At 35.5% G+C, this 20,513-nt stretch overlaps 1 protein-coding gene across 1 annotated transcript in view; it reads right to left on the bottom strand.

Annotated features, from left to right (window-relative positions):
- The window catches only part of CFAP44 (cilia and flagella associated protein 44), a 100,821-nt gene that overhangs the window by 39,156 nt on the left and 41,152 nt on the right, over positions 1-20,513 (bottom strand). Inside the window, exons 15-21 of the mRNA XM_054577303.1 lie at positions 11,692-11,853; positions 10,442-10,681; positions 7,700-7,845; positions 6,820-7,090; positions 3,714-3,769; positions 3,419-3,581; positions 1,638-1,768 (exon numbers count right to left, since the gene is read on the bottom strand). Of these exons, the coding sequence (XP_054433278.1) occupies positions 1,638-1,768; positions 3,419-3,581; positions 3,714-3,769; positions 6,820-7,090; positions 7,700-7,845; positions 10,442-10,681; positions 11,692-11,853 (1,169 nt within the window). The remainder of the gene's footprint in view (positions 1-1,637; positions 1,769-3,418; positions 3,582-3,713; positions 3,770-6,819; positions 7,091-7,699; positions 7,846-10,441; positions 10,682-11,691; positions 11,854-20,513) is intronic.

Here is a 20,513-nt window from a genome sequence, read left to right as displayed (position 1 = left end):
AATACCGTATGATCTCATCTATAAGTGGAACCTAATCAACAAACAAGCAGGCAAAATATAACCAGGAACATTGAAATAAAGAACAAACTGACAGCAACCAGAGGGGAGGGGGGTGGAGGCAACTGGGAAAAAGAAGAGGAAAGCTTAAGTCAAGGAACATGTATAAAGGACTCATGGACAAAGCCAAAGTGGGGAAGGATTGAGGAGGGGTTATGGGAGTGGGTGGAGCAGGGGAAAGTAGTGGTGGGAAATTGGAGACAACTGTACTTGAACAACAATAAAAATAAATAAATAAATAAATAAATAAATTACAGTATAGTTTAAGATTAAGTGCTTTCTTGAATGTGGTCACACATTAGAAGGTGGGAATTTCAAAGGTGTGTTAGCCTAGATGCAAAGAAACAATGGACAGAGCTTACTTAAGGCAAAAATAACACTTTTACTGAAGAAATTATGTGCCTGGGGCATTACTACCTACCATGACCCACCTAGTTATGAATTTGTGATAACTATGATAGTTAATCTCTGTCTTATACCACCCATTAAATTTATTCAAGATAAATAATGGCAAAACAATAAAGCTCCTAGAAAAAAACATAGGAGAATATTTCACAATTTTGGAATAAACAAAATTTCCTAATTACAACATAAAAGCACTAAGAGATAGCAAAAACTTTAATAAATTGAAAAAAAATGGATGAGTTGAACTTTCTGAAATTAAAAACTTCTGTTCTAAAACACATGCTTATATCCACCAAAAAACATGCACGGAAATACTCATAGCCCCATTACTCATAGTAGCCAAAAAATAGAAGAAACGACTCAACTATTTATCAACAGTTAAATGGATAAATTGTGGTGTAACCATTTAATAGAATATTATAAAGCAATGAGAAAGAATAAGCTACTGTTACCTGCAATGACATGGTTAAATTTAGGCATGATACCAAGTAAAGAAGCCAGACACCAAAGAGTTCATACTGCAACATTTCATTTATATGAGGTTCAGGCAAAACTAATCTATGGTGATAAACATTCATTTTTGCAAAGTAAATTTTTAGTAGGATGGATCATGAGGGAACTTTCTGCAGTGCTATTAATGTCCATAATCCAGGTATCAGGTATATATGTTTATATATCCATAAAAGTTTATCCATATCGAGCTGTTCAGTTAAGATTTATGCATTTTACTCTATATAAATTATATCTCAAAAAGGCAAAGAAAACTAATATTCCCTGAGAAGTCAAATTGGTACATAAGGGGGATTGGACAGAAGTTGAAGTCTTCCATTGTGAGAGTACTTTGGCTCTATTTTATTTTTGGTGTTTTAATATTTACATGCTATTGTATTAGTTAGATTTTAAAAACTGTGAAAAACAATGTAAATATGTATTACATAACTTGGTTGACAAAATATCTAATTGTAAAACAAATTTCTCAGGTTTACATAGGAAGGAGTGATCAGAAAGCTCAGGAAGGTATCAGTAGCAGTGACAAGAAGATTCCTTGAGATTTTAAGAGTTAGTGCATATTTCAGGAGACCTCTTATCTGAATACTTCAATTAAGCCACTATAAACTATTTTATTCAAATATATTCTCTCAAACATCTTAAATTGAAAGAATTATGGATCCTACCTATTCTGTAGCTTCATTAGGCCAAGTTCATGTTTCTCTTTTTCCCAAGCCAATTCCTTTTCCACTTGCTGAATTTTATGAACTGTTTTTCTGTTAATCTCAGCACGAATTTTAGAATCTACATCAAAATCCTGCAGATAGGTAGATTTGTTCATGAAAACAGGTACTTTTATCGATGTACTTTTATCAATCCTATTTCACACATACAGATTTTTAAGTTTTCTCCTCAATTTCATCCAGCATCATTACTCCTTCCCAAATATCATAAACTCTTTCCATTATAGAAAGAAATAACATACTTTTGATCTTCCACAAAAAATGAAAAACATTCTCAGAAATAATTATAACACAAATAAAATTATATACTAAATGATTTTTTCTCATAATAAAAATAACTAATGCTAACAGACTATTTAGAGTGTAGGAAGTTTACATTTTTTTTAATCGTCATCCAAGGTCACATTTATAGATCTTAGAGAGGAGAGAGAGAGGCATCGCTGTGAGAGAGAATCATCAACTGGTTGCCTCCTGTATGTGCCATAACTGGGGATCAAACCCGCAGCCTAGGCATGTGCCCTGACCAGGAATTGAACCCACCACTTTTTGGTGTATGGGGCAATGCTCCAACCAACTGAGCCACCCCATTAGAGTTCCCTTCACAGAGTTTTAAAAAATATATTCCCTATACCCCAAAGCAATTACTGTTACATAGCCAGCTGGGCACAGGGTAGACGTTCATTGGCAGTTGCTCATTAGCTGAACATCCCCTCCCATGTGACCCTACCCAGGAAAGACAGCAAAAATCTTTGGCATCTTCTTAACATCAGGTTCTGGTTGAATGCCCTTCACCAAGGGGGTTATTTTCCCCATAATTAGACTTAGACGTCTCATGTTTCTTACCTTCACACCTGAATATTGTCAGGGCCTTCATTCACACTAAATTGGAAATGGTAATTATTCTTTCAAGAGGTGCCTGTGTTGTAAGTAATGATGTGTGTAAAGTGCTTAGCCACAGAACTTGCCTCAGTTGTTCTTTATTTTGAATTATGTCATCCATATTCTGCAAGTGTCTACCTTTTTCTTAGTAAAAGAGCATAAACATCTTTTGACCAGTATGAGTTAACCATTATGATTTCACCAAAGCATTTTTATATGCAGTTGCCTCAGTGCCTCTAGAATTATAGGACCACGGATATAATCAGGATGATAAATTCTGGGTTTTTACTTGATTAGGTTCTTGAAGTACTTCCATTTAGGAAGAAGTATGAAATGAAAAAAAAATTACTAGCAGGTAGAAAAAAATTCATACAAAATTAGCATAAACAATTGAGCAACTGCCCCCATAACTAAAAAGATAAACTAAGTCATCTTTCAGAAACTTTGTGGATAAAGCAGATAGTATCTTTTCAACAGATCTGATGAATTATAGAAATGCAACCACCAAAAATCAAATTATATATTCAACAGTTACATATTGAATAGTTAGATATCTTGACTACATATGATAAGAGTTGATAATCAAATTCAAACTTATATTTGTAGCTTATCTTGCTACCAAAAAAAAGGTAAGGTAGCTAAATCCAGAAGTAAACTTTGTATGAAGAAGTTCTTCTGCATCTAAACTAAGATGTATGACAAGTTCTACAGCAGTTTAGTTGCTACCAACACATTGACTGGCCAGAAAAGAGAAGCTTAAAGATGATATTATTGACAAAATAGTACTAGTTTCAAGCCAAAAATAGCATATGTTAAAATTAAAGTCAAATTTATTTTTGACTTACTGTCCTTTTAAACTGCATATGCTCTGGTAATTCTTCATTAATTTCTAACAGTTTCTGAAATTGATTCCTCAAAGCTCTGAGTTGTTCTCTCTTCCTGGCCTTTATTTCTTCCACTTCTTTCATTAGCTTGTCCTGTTCTCTTTTTCTTCTGGCATTCTCTATACTGAAAACAGAAATTTAAAAGCATAACAAGATACAGAAACAGTGAAGAGAAAATTAGTATTTAACTATTTGGAAATTCATTTAGCTTAATCAACTTCCATAAAATGTTGGTTTGTTTTGAAAAAGCTCAGACCTGTAGGCTTTGGGATCTTCAATATCTTCTGGAATTGGCTCTGTTTCAAGTCCAAACTGTAGGAAGAGGAATAAAACATTGGCCCTTTTAAATTGCATATTGCCCTTAAAATATCTAATCATAAGTAAACTGAGGGTTTTTCCCCTGCCATTTTCTAGCAAGTGCAGGCCTGAAAAATATTTTCATAAAAAATAAATTAGGGAAAATATTGCAGTTGACTAAACTTACTTGTTTCTACTTCACTTAAAGGGGTAGGTAGAGTAAGTCTTGAAACTTAATCATATGTATGCAAAAATGTTAATATCACCATATTGGCCCTTCAAAATGTGAATTGTCTATGTTTATGTGTATTCTTATTAACAAAGAATACACACAAAAATTTTCTCAGTCATTTATTTTAAAATATGGGTTTTTAAAAATCATGTCCATTTTATACATACATAACTCCCCAAAATTCCTCATGCATGTACTAGGAAGATTATACATATATATAATTTTTAGTAAGCATTTCACTTCACCTTATCAAAAGAAGACATACAGTGAGAAATATACAGAATAATATAATCCCTCTCTTTGAGAAAGATATGAAATCAGAAATATGAATCTGCCTTTAAAAACAAAATCAATTTAAATTAGGGAGTACTGTGAAGTAAATCACTCAGAAGTACTTTGCTTATTCAGGTACTATGCTGTAAAATGTCTTAGGCTGTTAAAGAAGAATTATGACCTGGTGAACTAAACAAAGAGTCTTAGTTTGCTAGCTAATAAGTTCTTAAGTAGATTGAACTTGCTTATTTTCTACTATCTTTTATAATAGATAGGTGTCTATTTTGCTGTCATTCACTGTAAAGACACAAAGACTTTTGATCAAGTTGTTTTAATACAGTACTAGTCTTTATACATATGAAATGTAGGTCTGTCTCTTTTTGTGTAAGACAGGTTTACGACTTTAGTAAAGGTGGAGTCATAAATCATGACTACTGTAAGAGACAATGATCACTAACACATTGTAGTTACTGTTAATTATTGAATTATTTTTTTAATTCTTTTTTTTCCTCTGTAGAACAAGAATAGGTCATTCCTTTATTGACATGCATAAAATACATCACATTTTCTGTTCTGCCGACGCTATAAATTTAATACCATCCTCCAGCCACATGAGCATAAAGTATATCATGTGACCTCAGTTCTCTAACAGTGGAAGGCTTCAACAAGAACGGATGCTGCCAGAACAGTGCTGCTCCCTTAGATGTGACAACTGAGCATCCACCTCCCTCCGCATCGGATGATACCCTCAGCATGGTAGCGCGGTGCGGAATGGATTTCGTCTCATAACCAAGTTGGAGTGAAGACACTGGCCACATAACACACATGCTCCATTTTCTAAAAGATTCTGAATCTTGGACAACTGTTCTCTTGTAACTACTTTACGGTTTCTAAAAGCAATTATTGTCCAAAGCTGGAAGAACTTGTTTTCTCAGATGGGCATGTGAATGAATGGAGGGAGGTAAACAAAAAATAAAATTGAAAAAGATGAGGTCTGATAGGAGAGCAACCAGATAGAAAATCAAAAAAGAAACAGTAATTTAGAGTTTATTCCAGCTATAATGAAGGTTATTCTGACTTTAAGGTAGTATCACATGGCATACTTCTGAGACCATTCCTGAGGTATTCTGTTGTATTTATCTCTATTAGTTTTATAGATCCGTGCAATCTCTGGCACTAGGGGGTCATCTGGGTTTGGGTAACAAAGCAGTGAACAAATGGTTAAAAAGAACTACTTTTTAAAATTCTTTTATTACCCAGAATTAAGCCCCTTATTTCTCCAAATTAGTGTGAGTTCCAGGAGCTCCTGGCCTCAGCTGTTTTCAATAAATTTCAGTTTAAACAAAGGGGCTCCCAAAAGCCCCAAAATGTATGCCAACTGTTCTCAATCCTGGTTGCACAATAAAATCACAGGGACTTGGGGGTGAGGGGGTATGGATACCTGGGCCTCACCTTCAGAGATTCTGATTTAATTGCTCTTGAGTAGGGCTTAGGCATCTGTACTTTTAAAGACTCCCTAGATGATTCTATAGCATGGTAAGGTAAGAACCTCAAACCTACGCAGAGTTTAGTTTTTGGTTTATTCATTTAATTCCTTTTGGTTTCACCTTCTTCAAAGCAGTAGTTTAGGAAATACTGATTGCAGTCATAAATAAAAGGACACTATTATACATATGTAGAATGTATTTTTTCTCTCCAATATGGGTTTCCATAGAGAGAGTTGACAATAGGTAGAAATAACAGATTTGCTTCATGTTCATACATTTTCCATTCTGTAATTCCTCTTCCTGAGCTGAAACTCTTTAGGCGACAGTCCATTCTCCAAATTTTGCTGCTATTAATAGAAATTAAAAACTTCCCTCTCAGACCTTCCCTATGTTCTTTGTATGTTCTTCTAAGGCTGGCTACCTGTTAAGTGGGAAGCCGATGTGTTCATAGCAATTTTAACTCTAGTCTTTCTAATACAATTCCTGTTCCTTAGGAGAAATTCCAACAGTTATTAATAATTTCATCAAAAGGAACCACTTCAATAATAGGAAAGTCAGGCCCTGTGACAGGGTAAAAGTACATAATGTGGGGATCTGAATACTCAGTCTTTACTAAAAGCGAATAATGTGTTCACCATAAAAAGAGAATAATTTAACTGGACCTTCATGACCCACACTGTCATATGCTAATGCCACAGACAATAATATTTTTACAACCCCTTTCAAAGGCAAACTTATAGTGTACATCTCAAATACGCCCCTTTGATGAATGAGTAAATAAAGAGCTATATGTACATGAAAAAGTATGCATTTTGAAAACAAACTTTAAGTGATTGATACAGAAAATTAACACCATTTTTTTTAATTTGGGGGATTCTATACCTTTATAAGTAAGGGGAATTCAACATCTTTAATATTTCAAAAAGAAGCATCAGAAAGTCAAGATCATAATACTAGTAGAAAGATTAATCTGTAAGATTAATGTGTCTAAGCAGTTTTCAAATTTTAAAGAACATGAACAATTTTAGCACTCCTATCTTAAAATAAAGGGTTTTTTGTTGTTAGTTACATACCCTGGGAGATGGCACTTTGGCTTTCATGCTTTTCCTTAACTCAAATACAGAAAAAATGCTGAAAACAAAGATATTACCATCTGCTCCAACAGTCACCAAAAATCGGTCATCATAGCTAGTAGAAATGCCTTTAATACATCCATAATTATTGTCATGGATATTAAAGTGCCAGTAGTTTTCCATACTGGTCAATGATGAGTCATTCTGACTTAGGATATAGATTCGAATTGCTCCATCTTGCATTCCACAAAACATCATATCTTTGTTAAAACTATGAAACAAAAAGAAAGTAAATTGTTCTTTATATTAATCTGAAAATGTTTAATTTTAAATTGATTGACAAATGAGTAAATATTTAGTAACAAAGATATTATGGACTAAATTATGTCCCCCTCAAAATTCACATGTTGAAGCCCTAATTAACCATGGAAGCTCCAGCAAACTAATACAAAAGGATAAATGTGGTGGGGAGCCACTTTGGAAGTTGGAGCTATTGCATTTGGTCTCCAAAAGCATGACTGGCATATATGCTTCATTCCTAATTATTAAGGAGTAATAATTTAATTTGTGATTTCTCCAGAATCATACCCCTGAAGCTACATTATCTGACCAAGCAGCAGCCTCCTCCTAAACAACACAGAATAAATCTATACAATTCAGTTGTGTGATAGAAAGAACTATTGGCAGAATATTTGATAGAAGGGATTGAAATACACTTTCAGGATTCACTTTGATTCTATTTCTTCCTTTGATTTATTTAACATTGTTTGAGTGCCCCTCCATTAGGACAGATCTTTAAAAATTCACAATATTCATTATGGAGAAAACCACAGACAGCAATGGGTTATAGTTTTTTAAAGCTTTCTGAAATTCTGTTCACCTGAAAGTGATGGTTTGGATGGGATTATCTTCTGCATCCTCAAGAAAACGGAAATCAAAGGGCTCATCTTTCTTTTCTGTGATATCACTGTTTTTGTCATATGGAGGAAACTCACAGTGATATAGAATACCAGCATCATAGCCACCCTAGAAAAGAGATAAGTAACATAGAAGGTAGTATTTTAATATGAGACACATATGACCACATGAGAAGTTTTTGATTATTTCTCATAAACACAAAATAGATGTCTTAAAATATCTCCTTTATATGATATCTATGATTATAGATAGGTTTTATAAAACATCTCCATTTTCCATTTATATGCAACTATACAATTATAATGATAAAACATATAATTTGTTTCCACTTAAAGGTAATAGAATAGAGTTCTCATCTCTGACTATGTACTGAATGCCATTTTAAATATTACCCTGAATAAGCAGTATGTAATAACAGAATTTTATAGGTCATGACAAACACCAGAGAATTTGTCACCAGCACACCCTACACTAAAGAAAATGTCAAAGGCTATTTTTTAGGCAGAAGGTGTAATTACAAAGATATAGGAAGGAATAACAGCAAGAAAAAGAATATACCAAAATACTACCAAGAATATAAAACAATAGTAAAATGCCTTTTGGGGACACAAATATATGTATGACAATACAATAAATGGCAATGAGGGAAGATACATGGAATGAAGTACCCTAAGATCTTTTTCCTCTGGAACCAGTATAAGAATAAATTTACATTATGAGGTTAAGGATACATATTATGGTCTTTAGGATTACCTCTAAGTAAATAGTAAAAGAGCGTATAACTAATAGCCTAATAGAGGAGAAAAATGAAGGAAAATACTTAATCATCTAATAGAAGGTGAAAAGGGAGCATAGAATTGGTGTGATGAATAGAAATAGTTAATATGGTGGACTTGATCTAAAATATATTAGTAATGACATTAAACATAATTGGACATTGTACTCTATTAAAATAAAGACAAAGATCAACCTACAGGATTAAAAAAAAGAAGTCTAACTGCATGCTGCTTTAAAGAGACATACTTTGAATATAAGAATATCAAAGGCAAAGAGATAAGAACAACCATTAATAACTCTGAGTTTTGTTTTAGTATCTGGGTGGATGTTTGTCGCATTTACTGAGATAGAGATGTAGCGGATTTGCATGAAGCAAATGTGGTTTAAAAGCTATATTTTGAATATGTTAATTTTGTGGTGCCAACAAGAGATGTCAAGTTAGGTAGGTATACAAGTCTGAATATAAGAGGAGAGGTCAAGAATAGAGACAAAAAATTGATATTCATTGGCATATAATTGATAGTTAAGGCCATGGGACTAGATGAAATCACCTAGCAAGAAGGAAGGGGTCCAAGACCACATCCTAGAGTACTTCAAATCTCAAACCTTGTTCAGCAAATGAGAAACCAACAGATTTAGCTAAAAAGTGGCCAGTAGTATGTGGTGACTTTCAAACCAGAAAAATAAAGTGTTTTCAAAAGGATGGGGTAAATCTCTACCACTGATGTGCCAAAAGCAATCACGGCTCAACTACAAAGGGAAGGTGGCACACAGCTCACACAGGGGCAAACCTGACACTCCCAGTCCTTGAGACCAGGGAGGCTGCGCCCCTGGGCCCATGGGGCACCTGCTACGTAAGACCACTCCACCAACGCCGAGAGGCGTAGCAGCTCTACCTAATGCATGGCAACAAACACAGGGAGGCAGCCAAAATGAGGAGACAAAAAAAAATAAGCATCCCATATGAAATAACAACAAAACTACCTGTTATTTTTAAATAAAATGGAGACGAGCGATCTACCAGATACAGAGTTCAAAACGCTGGTTATAAGGATGCTCAAAGAACTTAGGAGAAGAGTAGATGAATTTAGTAAGAACGAAGAGACAGGAAACATAAAAAATAGATATTTAAAACATAAAAAAGAACCAGTCAAAAGTGAAAAATACAGTCAATTCCCACTCTGTTGTGGCGCAGGGCAAAGGGGAAGGAAATTGAGACAACTGTAATAGAATAAACATGATTTAAAAATAAAATTTTACGAAAAAGAGTGAAATTTTTTGAAATTTGTGACAAATTTATAATGAAGGAAATCTTGCTTTGTGATAGAGTGATAAAATGTTTTATAAAAATAGAATACCTAAGAGGATTTAATTTTCACATCATTGTGACAGTCCCTGGTACTTGTTTCCCCAATATCCATTTTTCTACTCTTCTTTATTACCCAAGTTCCAGTTTTGTTCAGGGCGGCATTGTGCCCGTTCAAAAATAGTCACCTTCTCAGGCTTCCATATGTTTACACAGCAAAGTTGTAGTTAGGAAAATGTAAGCAAATGTCTACTGGATAGCACTGTCATTAGTTTCAAAAAGCTAATTATTTTCAAAATTTAAAAACACTGACTCATTTGGAAAACCTCCTAACCCTTTGACCTTCTAACTTCAATTCTTCTCCCCTTTGACCTCCTGGAACATGCATGACTGTCCTAGATGACAACAGATATAACAAGTAGACCTATAGGAGATATATTAAGATGATCTTTAAAAAAGAAAAAACTGTAGCACATTCTTCAAAATCCATACCTTTAATAGTAGTTAATAAATGAAGTCTTACCACAAGAGTGAGAAAGTAAAAATGTACTGGAAAATAATGACTATCAAATATATTAATTTAGGGATGACATAAAAATTATTTATTACATTAGTACTCACCAAAGAAACCCAGAACTTCCCTGGCCCAGAGTAAAATCCACAGAGGATGTGACAGGGGGTTGATGGAATGAAGATTTCAGGTAACGGCTTCTCTTCCTCTTCCTCCTCCTTCTGCTCCTCCTCCTGGGATTCCTTTTCTCCTTCTTTCCCCATCTCTGCTGCTAACTGCTTCCTCCTTTCTTCCTTTTCCTTCTCCTTCAGCTCCTTCTCTCTCTTTCTCTTTTCAATTTCTATTAATCTCTTTTGCAAAAGAGACATTAAAGAGATGCGAAACAATTGTAATTCATTCATTTACACTATTCTGGATGACAAAAAAAGTAAAAGAAATATAGAGTCCTAGAAAAACTCACAGCTCTGATGTAACAAGTAATATCATTTAAAAATAATTATCAATTTGGCCATATATTTTTATCATTAAATTTTTCAAATCTTTGGAATAACTTCATTTCTGTATTATCCCACATTGATCCTGGTTTTACAGAAATTATTTTATCACTTTTTCCCCAATAAAGAAGCTAAATACGGTTTCTCTCAGTCTATCCCTGTCGGCCCATAAATTAGGTGCACTGAAACAGTCTATGAAAGGATGTTGTTTCTATTTTTAGTAAAACTGTAATTTAGACCCTCAGCATCTATCAACTAGCCCCCAGCACTGGCATCCCTAACGCCCATCTTTTACCTCTTTATTCTGTTTATCTCTCAGGATTGTCTTCCTAAATTACATATCTCATCGCATCAATCCCCTCCTAAAAACTCACAATGGATCCCAACAGTCTAAGAAATAAATTGAAACAACCGAAACATCTTTGCTAGAATTTAAGGAGTCCCGTGTGTTGGCCACAGACTCTTGCCACATCCCACCACAAACTGCATCCCTGTTTCACCAGTGTATTCTTCATTCCCCCAAACACCAAAAACAAGTCTGCCTTCTCTCAGAATGTTCTCCCAGCTTTTATTGCCGTCTTCCTCATTTCTAACCCTTCAAAATTCTTCTCATTCTTTTAGTATTGAATGTCGCCTCCATACAGTTGTCTTTGACCTCCTCTCATCAGAACTTATATTGTTTTTTCTGCATGCCCCTAAAATCCATTTCTTTGCACTGTGATTTTCATATCCATTCACTACTGCCTTCAAATACAGGGTCTATGTCTTACTCTTCTTTGTATTTTCCCAGCACTTAGCACAGGATATTTTATATATTAAGAAAGAAAAAATATATTAGGAGATAATGATTCAAGAATATCTCATACCAGAATCTTAGATTTGACACTTGAGAAATGGAAACATTTTATGCACATGTCTTTGATTTCATAGGAAACTACATCTTGGTCCTCCACTTCCTCTTTTATGGTTGGAAATGGAGCTTCAAGAACATGGCCATTCTCACAGATAATCAGTAAAGTACTATCAGGCTAAAAAAAAAAAAATTAAACATATTATTTATACTTAGGCAAACTTTTAGAAGCACAGTTCAAAAATATTACAAACCAGGGAAAATATAATTGCTTATGTATACTAACCATTTTTGAAGGATACTTAATTCCTTATTGTAATTCTTATTCATAAGCCAATCTTATTAATCACTATTAACAACCATTAATACTAATTATATATTACTATAATTAATAAGGTATCAAAATTAGATTTAGATTTTTTTTCCCTTGTAGATGTCATACATATTTTTTGAGCCAAAAACGTGGTTGTGAAACATGTTGGCCTAAAGAGCAGACTATTATAATTGGGACTGCCAAGGGAAAATCTGCAATGTGTGGCAAGAGTCCCAGCTTCCTCTGATGGATCATTCTCTATTGGCTAGAGTTCATTAAATATGAATATTCCAAGGTTTTTGTCCTCTTCCATTTCTCCTCTCTTCAAAAATATTCCCTGGAAAATCTTATAGCCAACTCAAGGCTTCATTACCATTGACAGGCAACTAAATTCCAAATTATTCTCTCTAGCCCTGACCTCTCTCTTGAGCTCCAAAATCATGTATTTAATCACATATGACAAATCCACATCTTGATATTGCATAGACACTTTGCTCAAAATGTTTATTTATTTGGTTATTTTATTCCACAGTTATTTATTATACATCTACGATGTACTCAGCATTTTGTAAAGTGGTAGGGGTAAAATTATAATAAGAAGAGGTACAGTCTCTGCCACTACAGAGCTTCCCTCTAATGGGAGAGCCTATCATTTAAAAAATCATAGAACTAAATCTATAACTGCATAGAAATAAATTATAACCGCAGCAAGTGCTGCAGAGGTGCCACAAGAGCTAGAAGGTTGTGCAAAGCTTCCTGAGAAGGTGGCACCTATGCTTCTGGTGAGGGATGAGTAGTGAACAATTACACAATGAGTTAAGGGAGGGTCTGAGGGAAGATGCTATGTAAAGGAAATACCATGTGCAAGTATCCTGAAGCACACTGGGCTCATAAGGAAGTTGTAGGCTTGGATGGTATCATCTAGGTCAGGAGAACAGAGTGAGAGGACAGATTGGGACAGAGCCTTAAGGAAATAACACTCAATGGCTGTGTGACAGAGACTGAGATAAAATAATGACAAGATGCAGGAGAGAGAACCATGAGGACAAAATGTCACAAAAATCAAAGGGAGATGGTAGTTCAAAGAGGAAATAAGGGTCAGCGGGATCAAATGAGGCTAAGAGATCATGAAAGGAAAGAAAAACATTAAGTGGATATCATTAGTGTCTTTAGAAAAGTTGACTTAGTGGAATAGTGAGACTAGATACTGGTAAGAGAGTGTAAAGGAGACAGTGGGATGTAAAGAAATAAAATTTGTGAGAATTATCAATCCTCATGAGAAAAACTGGAGACAAAAGATACAGCAGTAGTTGGAGGAGAACCTGATGTCAAAAAATATATTTTTTTAAGTGGGAGATATGTGAACATATTTAAATACTGATAGAAATGTCCAGTAAACAGATGAGGTTAAATTTATATGAGGGAAAATAAAATACATAGTGTGAAATCTTGAAAATAAAGTAGAAAAGAGTAGAATCCAAAGGTCAAGAGGCAGAAGAGGCCTCAAGTAGGAAGGAAGAAAGTTTATCTATGGAAAAAGAGGCAAGAGAAGCAGGTGGGTGCAGAGGTAACAGGACTTTACATTTGGTAGGAGGAGGGTGAAGGAGTCCCTATCTAAGGACTCCTAGTTTTCCTCTGAAATAAGGAATGCTGAGAATGAGAGAAAGTGATCATGGGAAGCTTGAAGTTTTGTGGAGAGAAGTTTTAAAATGGCCATTATGGGTGAGAGATGAAGTTGATATAGGATTTCTACCCATCCCATGGACTGTTTTAAGGCCATATGAATCACTCAATTCTGAAGGACCTATCTTCCCTGATGCACAAGTATCTCCAGATGTCCTGGCCTGGTCACTACATGTAAATACATATCAACGGGAGGCACTCAGAGTTAAATTTCTGCCATATAGGTATGTAGAAAAGACAGAGGTACAAGAAGATCAAGGCTTTGGAAGAATTTTATTTATCCTTATTGAAATGAATAATCATGAAATTTGAGTTGGACATGGAAGGAAGTTAGGACAAGAATGAACTAACGGGTTAGAGAAAACATGGTAAATGAACAAGAGGTTCCTGTAACACCAGGGAAAAAGTAGAACAGGGATAGCCAACTGAACAGTGTGGAAGGGAGAGAGGCTGAGGTCAGAATGTGAGATATTTAAATATTTGACATTTAAGATTGAGTTCTTACAAGTTGTTGTGGTCAGAAGTATGTCACCCCACAAAATTCATACATAGGAGCCCTAACCCCTAGCTCTCAAAACGTGACAGTGTTTGAAGATGGGGCCTTTAAGCAGGTAATAATGTTAAAATAGGGTCAGTAGGGTGAGCTCTAATCCAATGTGACAGGTGTCATCATAAGAAGAGGTAATTAGGACAAAAAGGAATGACCATGTGAAAACATAGTGAGAAGGTACTATCTACAAGAGAAGAAGAAACACCTCAGAAGAAAGTAAACCTATCAGCCCTTGATTCTGCCTAAAGAACCATGAAAAATAAATTTCTATTTTTTAAGTTACCCAGACTGTGGTATTTTGTTATGAAAGCCCTGGAAAACTAATGAACTAGTGGTAACAGTCCCCAGTGGGTGGCTGTGGAAGTGTCTGGATAAGCTGTAGGATCATGGAAAATGGGGAGGCCAAGAAGCTCTGAGGCTGACCCTGTCCAATCCATCATGCACATGGTGTTAATATCGTTCAGAATAATTCCTTGCACTTTGAAGAGAAAGCAAACCATATTCTCGAGTTTAATAAAAGGGCAAGGTTGACCAGGTGATCAGAAAATGACAGCATTGTAAAGAAAGACAAGGTGATACAGCTGAATTAGATCAAACGAGCAGTGTTTTTATCTTAATTTTATGAGTTTCAAATAAATGTAACAGATAAATGTTGCTACAAATGAAATCATATTAGAGGTCGATGTCAGTAGCATGGCAACATGAGAGGACCTCAAGGTCCCTCCCCTTGCAGTTACAAGTTGGACAGCTATAATTCAACAAAGAATTCTCCGCTCAATACACAAACACGTCTGAGAGATCCGCACATTTCAACGTTTAAAGGTGGGACTAAGGAGGGAACGGAGATGTGAGGGGTGGTGAGGAACAGGGACGGGAGCCACAGATGCAATCTGGCACCACTCACTGTGTCCCCAGAAGACAGTGAGAGTAGTGGAGGGTCAGGGTGCAAACCCTACTGGGCAAACCAGAGAAGCAGAGACAACAATCAGGCCTGGGTGGCCAGCACACACTGAGGCTGAGCCAGACTAAGAGGCAGAGGCATTCCACAGAGGGCCATCACCGGACAAAGACATTCTGGGATGTGGGAACCAGCCTTCAACCTTTCTCCTTCCACACTGTTTATCATTCTGTGGCCTCAGGATAAAATTTTTTTCAAGAGAGTAAAAGGGTAGTCATTTATTCAGTCACTAAAGATATAGACAACCAATCCATGATGATAGGATCACCAGACACATGTAGAAATAAGACACTAAGAGTAAGAACCGATAAAACAAAGATAATACAGAAAAAAATCCACAAAGACTTCAGCTGTTAAAATGATCAGACACAGCACCAAAATCATGCTTATTATGTTTAAAGAAATAAAAGAAAACCTTAAAATACAGAAAACAAATAAGCATGAAATTTAATAAAACAAATATCTATAAAAAGAACCAAATAAAACTGCAAGAACTAAAAAAATTAAACAGTCAAAATTAAGACCACAAAGTGTGGCTTAAACCCAAGATAACTGAAGAGATTGTCAATAGAAAACAGATGAGAGGAAAAAAAGTCTGTAAAATAGAGCCTAAAGAAACTTTTCTAAGCTAGAAAAGACAAAAGATAGGGTGAGAAATTTACAGGATACAATTGAGAAATCCTAATATCTACTTGATCAGGTTCTGAGGGGATGGGGAACAAAAGGAATATTTCAAGACAAAGTGGATAATTTTTTTTCAAAATTGGTATAGTTATGAATCAATGGATTCAAGCACCTAGACACATTAAAGTAAAACTGAAGAACACCAAAAACATAGAAAAATTCTAAACACAGACAGAAAAGAAAAGCAAATTACCTTCAAAGCAGTAATCACACCAATAGGCGGCAGAAGCAGTTAAAGTTAGAAGGCACTGGGATACTATACTGAATGAGCTGAAAGAAAACTACTGTTATCTAGACTTCTATGAAAACAAAAACCCTTCAATAATGAAAGGAAAAAATTAAAATCGAGAGAGCTTACCAATAGTAGACCTGCAGTAGGAGTTTTTTTAAAAAGATTTTATATATTTTTATATTTAGAGGGAGGGTAAGGGAGGGATTAAAAAAGAGAGAGAGAAATATCAATGTATGGTTGCATCTTATACGCCCCCTACTGGGGACCTGGCCCATAACCCAGGCATGTGCTCTGACTGGGAATCAAACCAATGACCCTTTGCTTTACAGGTTGGCATTCCATCCACTGAGCCACACCAGAAGTTTTGAAGAATGTACTTTATCAGAATGAAATATTCCCAGATGCAAGAAGGAATAAAGGACAAAAAAAGTAGTCAACATGTGGATAATTCTTAGTGAACGTTAATTGAATATATCTTGTGAAATTTTAAAATACCTATATTTTAATATGTTATGAGATATTGTTATTTTTTAAATACACAACAATAGAATATCATTCTAGAAGGAAGGTAGAGGGAAAGTCCCAAGGGACTAACTTGCATTGTGTGTTAGGAAAGTAAAGAATCAAAATCAAATTTTCATGACTTAAGGGCATAGGTTAAAATGTAAAGTAACCATTTAAAGAATAGAAACAGATGTATAATTTCTAAACTAGTATAAGAAAAGGTAAACTAATTTTTAAAAAATCAGTCCAAATAAAGGCAAATAAAGCAAGAAAAATAAAAGAAAATAAAGGTCAAAAAGAAAGCTCACGAGTGTTAATTACGGACATCAGAGGAATGGCGGCATGAGAGATTCCCTTGGTCTCTCCCCTTGAAGTTTCAAAAATATGAACAGCTATAACTCAACAAAAGATTCCAAGCTCAATGCACAAATATGCCTAAGAGATGCAAGCATTGAAAATCCAAAGGTGGGCAAGTGGGAGTGAACCTGGGAGGTGAGAAGGGAGAAGAGCTCAAAAGAGCCATGGAGGCAGCCCTGCAGCCAGGAGCTCACGGGCAGGGCTCAGTCCAGAGAAGGGAGGAAACACATTGTAGCTGGTGCTCCCTTCAAGGGGAAGAGCAAAGAGATTTAGTGGTCATTCCCGAAGAATTGGGCAGTAAGAACTGCAACTGAGCCCAGAGACCTGGGCAAGGTCAAGCACAGAAGTACGGCTGCAGTTGTCAGGTGGTTGGCATTCCAGTCACAGAAACAAAGCCACAGAGCCTGACTGCTCTGTAACCCCCCAGAGCTTGCCTCCCTTCATCCTTAGTGCCAGGGGGTAGAGCACATTATCTATAAACCCGGGAACTGATCCTACAGAATCACTTTTTACCCTGAGAAAAGGGTGCACTCTCTGACTGGTGCTGGGGTCAGGGTACAGGGGGTACCTCACGGAGGTCTGAGATCGCCATTACCAGAAGGGTAAAACAACACAGAAGTTTGCCAAGTTTCCCCAGCCCACCCCAACCCCACATATCATGGCTACATTGAGGGTAGCGTCCGGCCTCAGGGGATAGCACTGGGATTTCAGGGATTCGGAGCCCCATTGCTCACCGCATTCCCCTGCAGGGTTGGTCCCCTGGGATGGGGCAACCAGATGGTAGGGGAGACACCCATCTCCCATTTTTACCACCCTATGGAGATCTGTAAAGCCAAAGAGACCAAAAGAGCTAAAAACAAAACAAAACCAAACAAGCAAACACAAAACCTTGTGATCTTGCGCCACCTACTGGAGAAAGTCCTCTTTGCATTGATCTCTTGGAGATGTGCCACTCACACAGAAATGCTTAGACAGAAAAGGAATCCATCAAATACCTTGAATAACAATGAATAAACAAGGTGGTGAGGCAGCTCAGAATGAAAAACTTGAAGAAAACAAACTTATAGATATGGAAATATGTAATATAAATAATGGAGAGTTCCAGATTACAGTTCTGGAAAACTCAAAGAGATGTAAGAAAATACAGTCAAGCAAGTTAATGAGCTCAGAAAACAAATCAATGAACAAAATAAGTACTTTTATAAAGAGATTGAAACTTTAAAAAAGAACTGACCAGTAATTCTGGAGATAAAGAACTCAATAAAAAGAGATCCAGAATGGACTAGCAAGCATAAAAAGTAGAGCTGAACAGATGGAGGAAAGAATGAGTGGTATGAAAGATAAAAATCTATAAATGATACAGAGGAAAGAAGAGAGTTGGGCATAAAAAAATGAAAGAACTCTACAAGAACTACGTAACTCCATCAGAAAGCAATATAAGAATAATACGCAAACCAGAAAAAGATGAAAATGAGAAGGGAATAGAGAGCCCATTTAAACAAATAGTGGATGAGAACTTCTCAAACCTATGGAAGGAGCTAGATCCTTGAATCCAAGAAGCAAACAGAATATCTAATTATCTCAGTTGAAAGAGGCCTTCTCCAAGCACATTGTATTAAGCCTGTCAAAAATTAATGACAAAGAAAGAATTTTCAAGGCAGCTAAGGAAAAGAAGAAAGTAACCTATAGAGAAAAACCCATTAGGTTAACATCAAACTTCTCAGCAGAAACTCTACAAGCTAGAAGAGAATGGAACCAAATATTCAAGCTACTAAAAGAGAGAAATTACCAGCCAAGAATAATATCTCTAGCCAAGCTATCCTTTAGATATGAAAAGGAAGTAAAGACTTTTCCAGACATACAGAAGCTGAGGTAATTTATCACCAGAAGATCTCCATTGCAGGAAATACTCAAGGGGGTTATTCTACCTGAAACAAAGAACAAAAGGTCACAGAATTACAAGTAAGATCACCAACAAATTTAGAGCATAAAGAGGTATAATTTGTAACAACAAAAACATAAACAGGGAAGGAGGTGAAGCCTTGAATTTGTAAAAGAGGATGGAGATTAGATGCACTTAAAAGAGAAAGGACTATTGTATATATGAAATTTTCTTTTTCACAAACCTAAAGATAACCACAAACAACAAAACCTAAAACAGCCCCAGCTGGGTTGCTCAGTTGGTTGGAGTGTCGTGCTGTGCACTGAAAGGTCGCAGGTTCAATTAAGCAAGAGAGAGGGGGGGAAAAAGAAAGAAAGGGAGGAAGGAAAAGATCACATAACCAATATAAAAAGGGAAAAAAGGACATCTTTAAAGATCTTGTGATATTAAAGATATTATGAAATTACAGAAAATGCATTTAAGAATTCAAAAGAAATAAAGTTGATACATAAAAATATGCTCAACATCACTAATCATCAGGGAAATGCAAATCAAAACCACAATAAGCTGTTACTTTGAACCTGTCAGAATGGCTACTATAAAAAAGACAAATGGCTGGCTAGGATGTGGAGAATAGGAAACCCTTGTGTGTTATTGGTGGGAACATAAATTGGTGTAGCTACTATGAGTTAAAGATTCCACAAATTAAAAAGAGAGCTACCATATAATCCAACAATCCACTTCTGGATATTTATCCACAGAAAACAAAAACACTTATTTGAAGTATTATTTACCATAGCCAAAATATGGAAAAAAAACCTGTGTCCACCAATGGATTAAAAAAAAAAAGGGGCATACACACACACACACACACACACACACACACACACACACACACAATGTAATATTATTCAGGGATAAAAAGCAAAATCTTCCATTTGTGAAAACACAGACGAACCTTGAAGGCATATGCTAAGTGAAACAAGTCATACAGAGAAAGACAAATACCGCATGTTCTCACTTATATGTGGAATCTCAAAATAAAACCAAGCTCATAGATATGGAAAACAGATTGGTAGTTGCCTGAGGCAGTAGGTGGGCAAAATGGATGAAGAAGAGTCAAAATGTACAAACTTTCGATTATAAGTTAGGGGGATGTAATGTAGAGCATGGTGACTATAGTCAATATTAGCACACTGCACATTTGAAAGTTGCTAAGAGAGTAAATTTTTACACTTCTCATCAAAAGAAAAAAATTGTTAACTGTGTGGTGACAGATGTTAACTAGACTTATTGTGGTAATCATATCACAATGTATACAAATAACGAATCATTAGTTGTACACCTGTACAATATAATACAACTAATATAATTTGTATGTCAATTATACTTCAAAAAAATTAAAAAGAACTACATCTAAATATCACTATATTCATTGACGACATTGAATCACTTCTTTAAAATCATCTAAAAAAATACCCCATCCTCAGACGGCTCTACTACTAAGTCTGTCAAAAATTCAAAATTCTAATATAACATAAACTCTTTAAGAAAATAGAAAAAGGAGTATTTTCCAACTCATCTTAGGAGATAAAATAATCTTAATAACTAACCTGATAAAGAACTATGATGACAGAAAATAATAGCGCAATCTCTTTTATGAACCTAGATTTAA

This window comes from Pteronotus mesoamericanus, unplaced genomic scaffold (assembly GCF_021234165.1).
Source record: "Pteronotus mesoamericanus isolate MK-2021 breed Mesoamerican mustached bat unplaced genomic scaffold, CSHL_Meso_final contig_42, whole genome shotgun sequence".
Classification (NCBI taxonomy): domain Eukaryota; kingdom Metazoa; phylum Chordata; class Mammalia; order Chiroptera; family Mormoopidae; genus Pteronotus; species Pteronotus mesoamericanus.
Note: the sequence above shows the minus strand (reverse complement) of the source record. Positions and strands in the feature narration are given on the sequence as shown.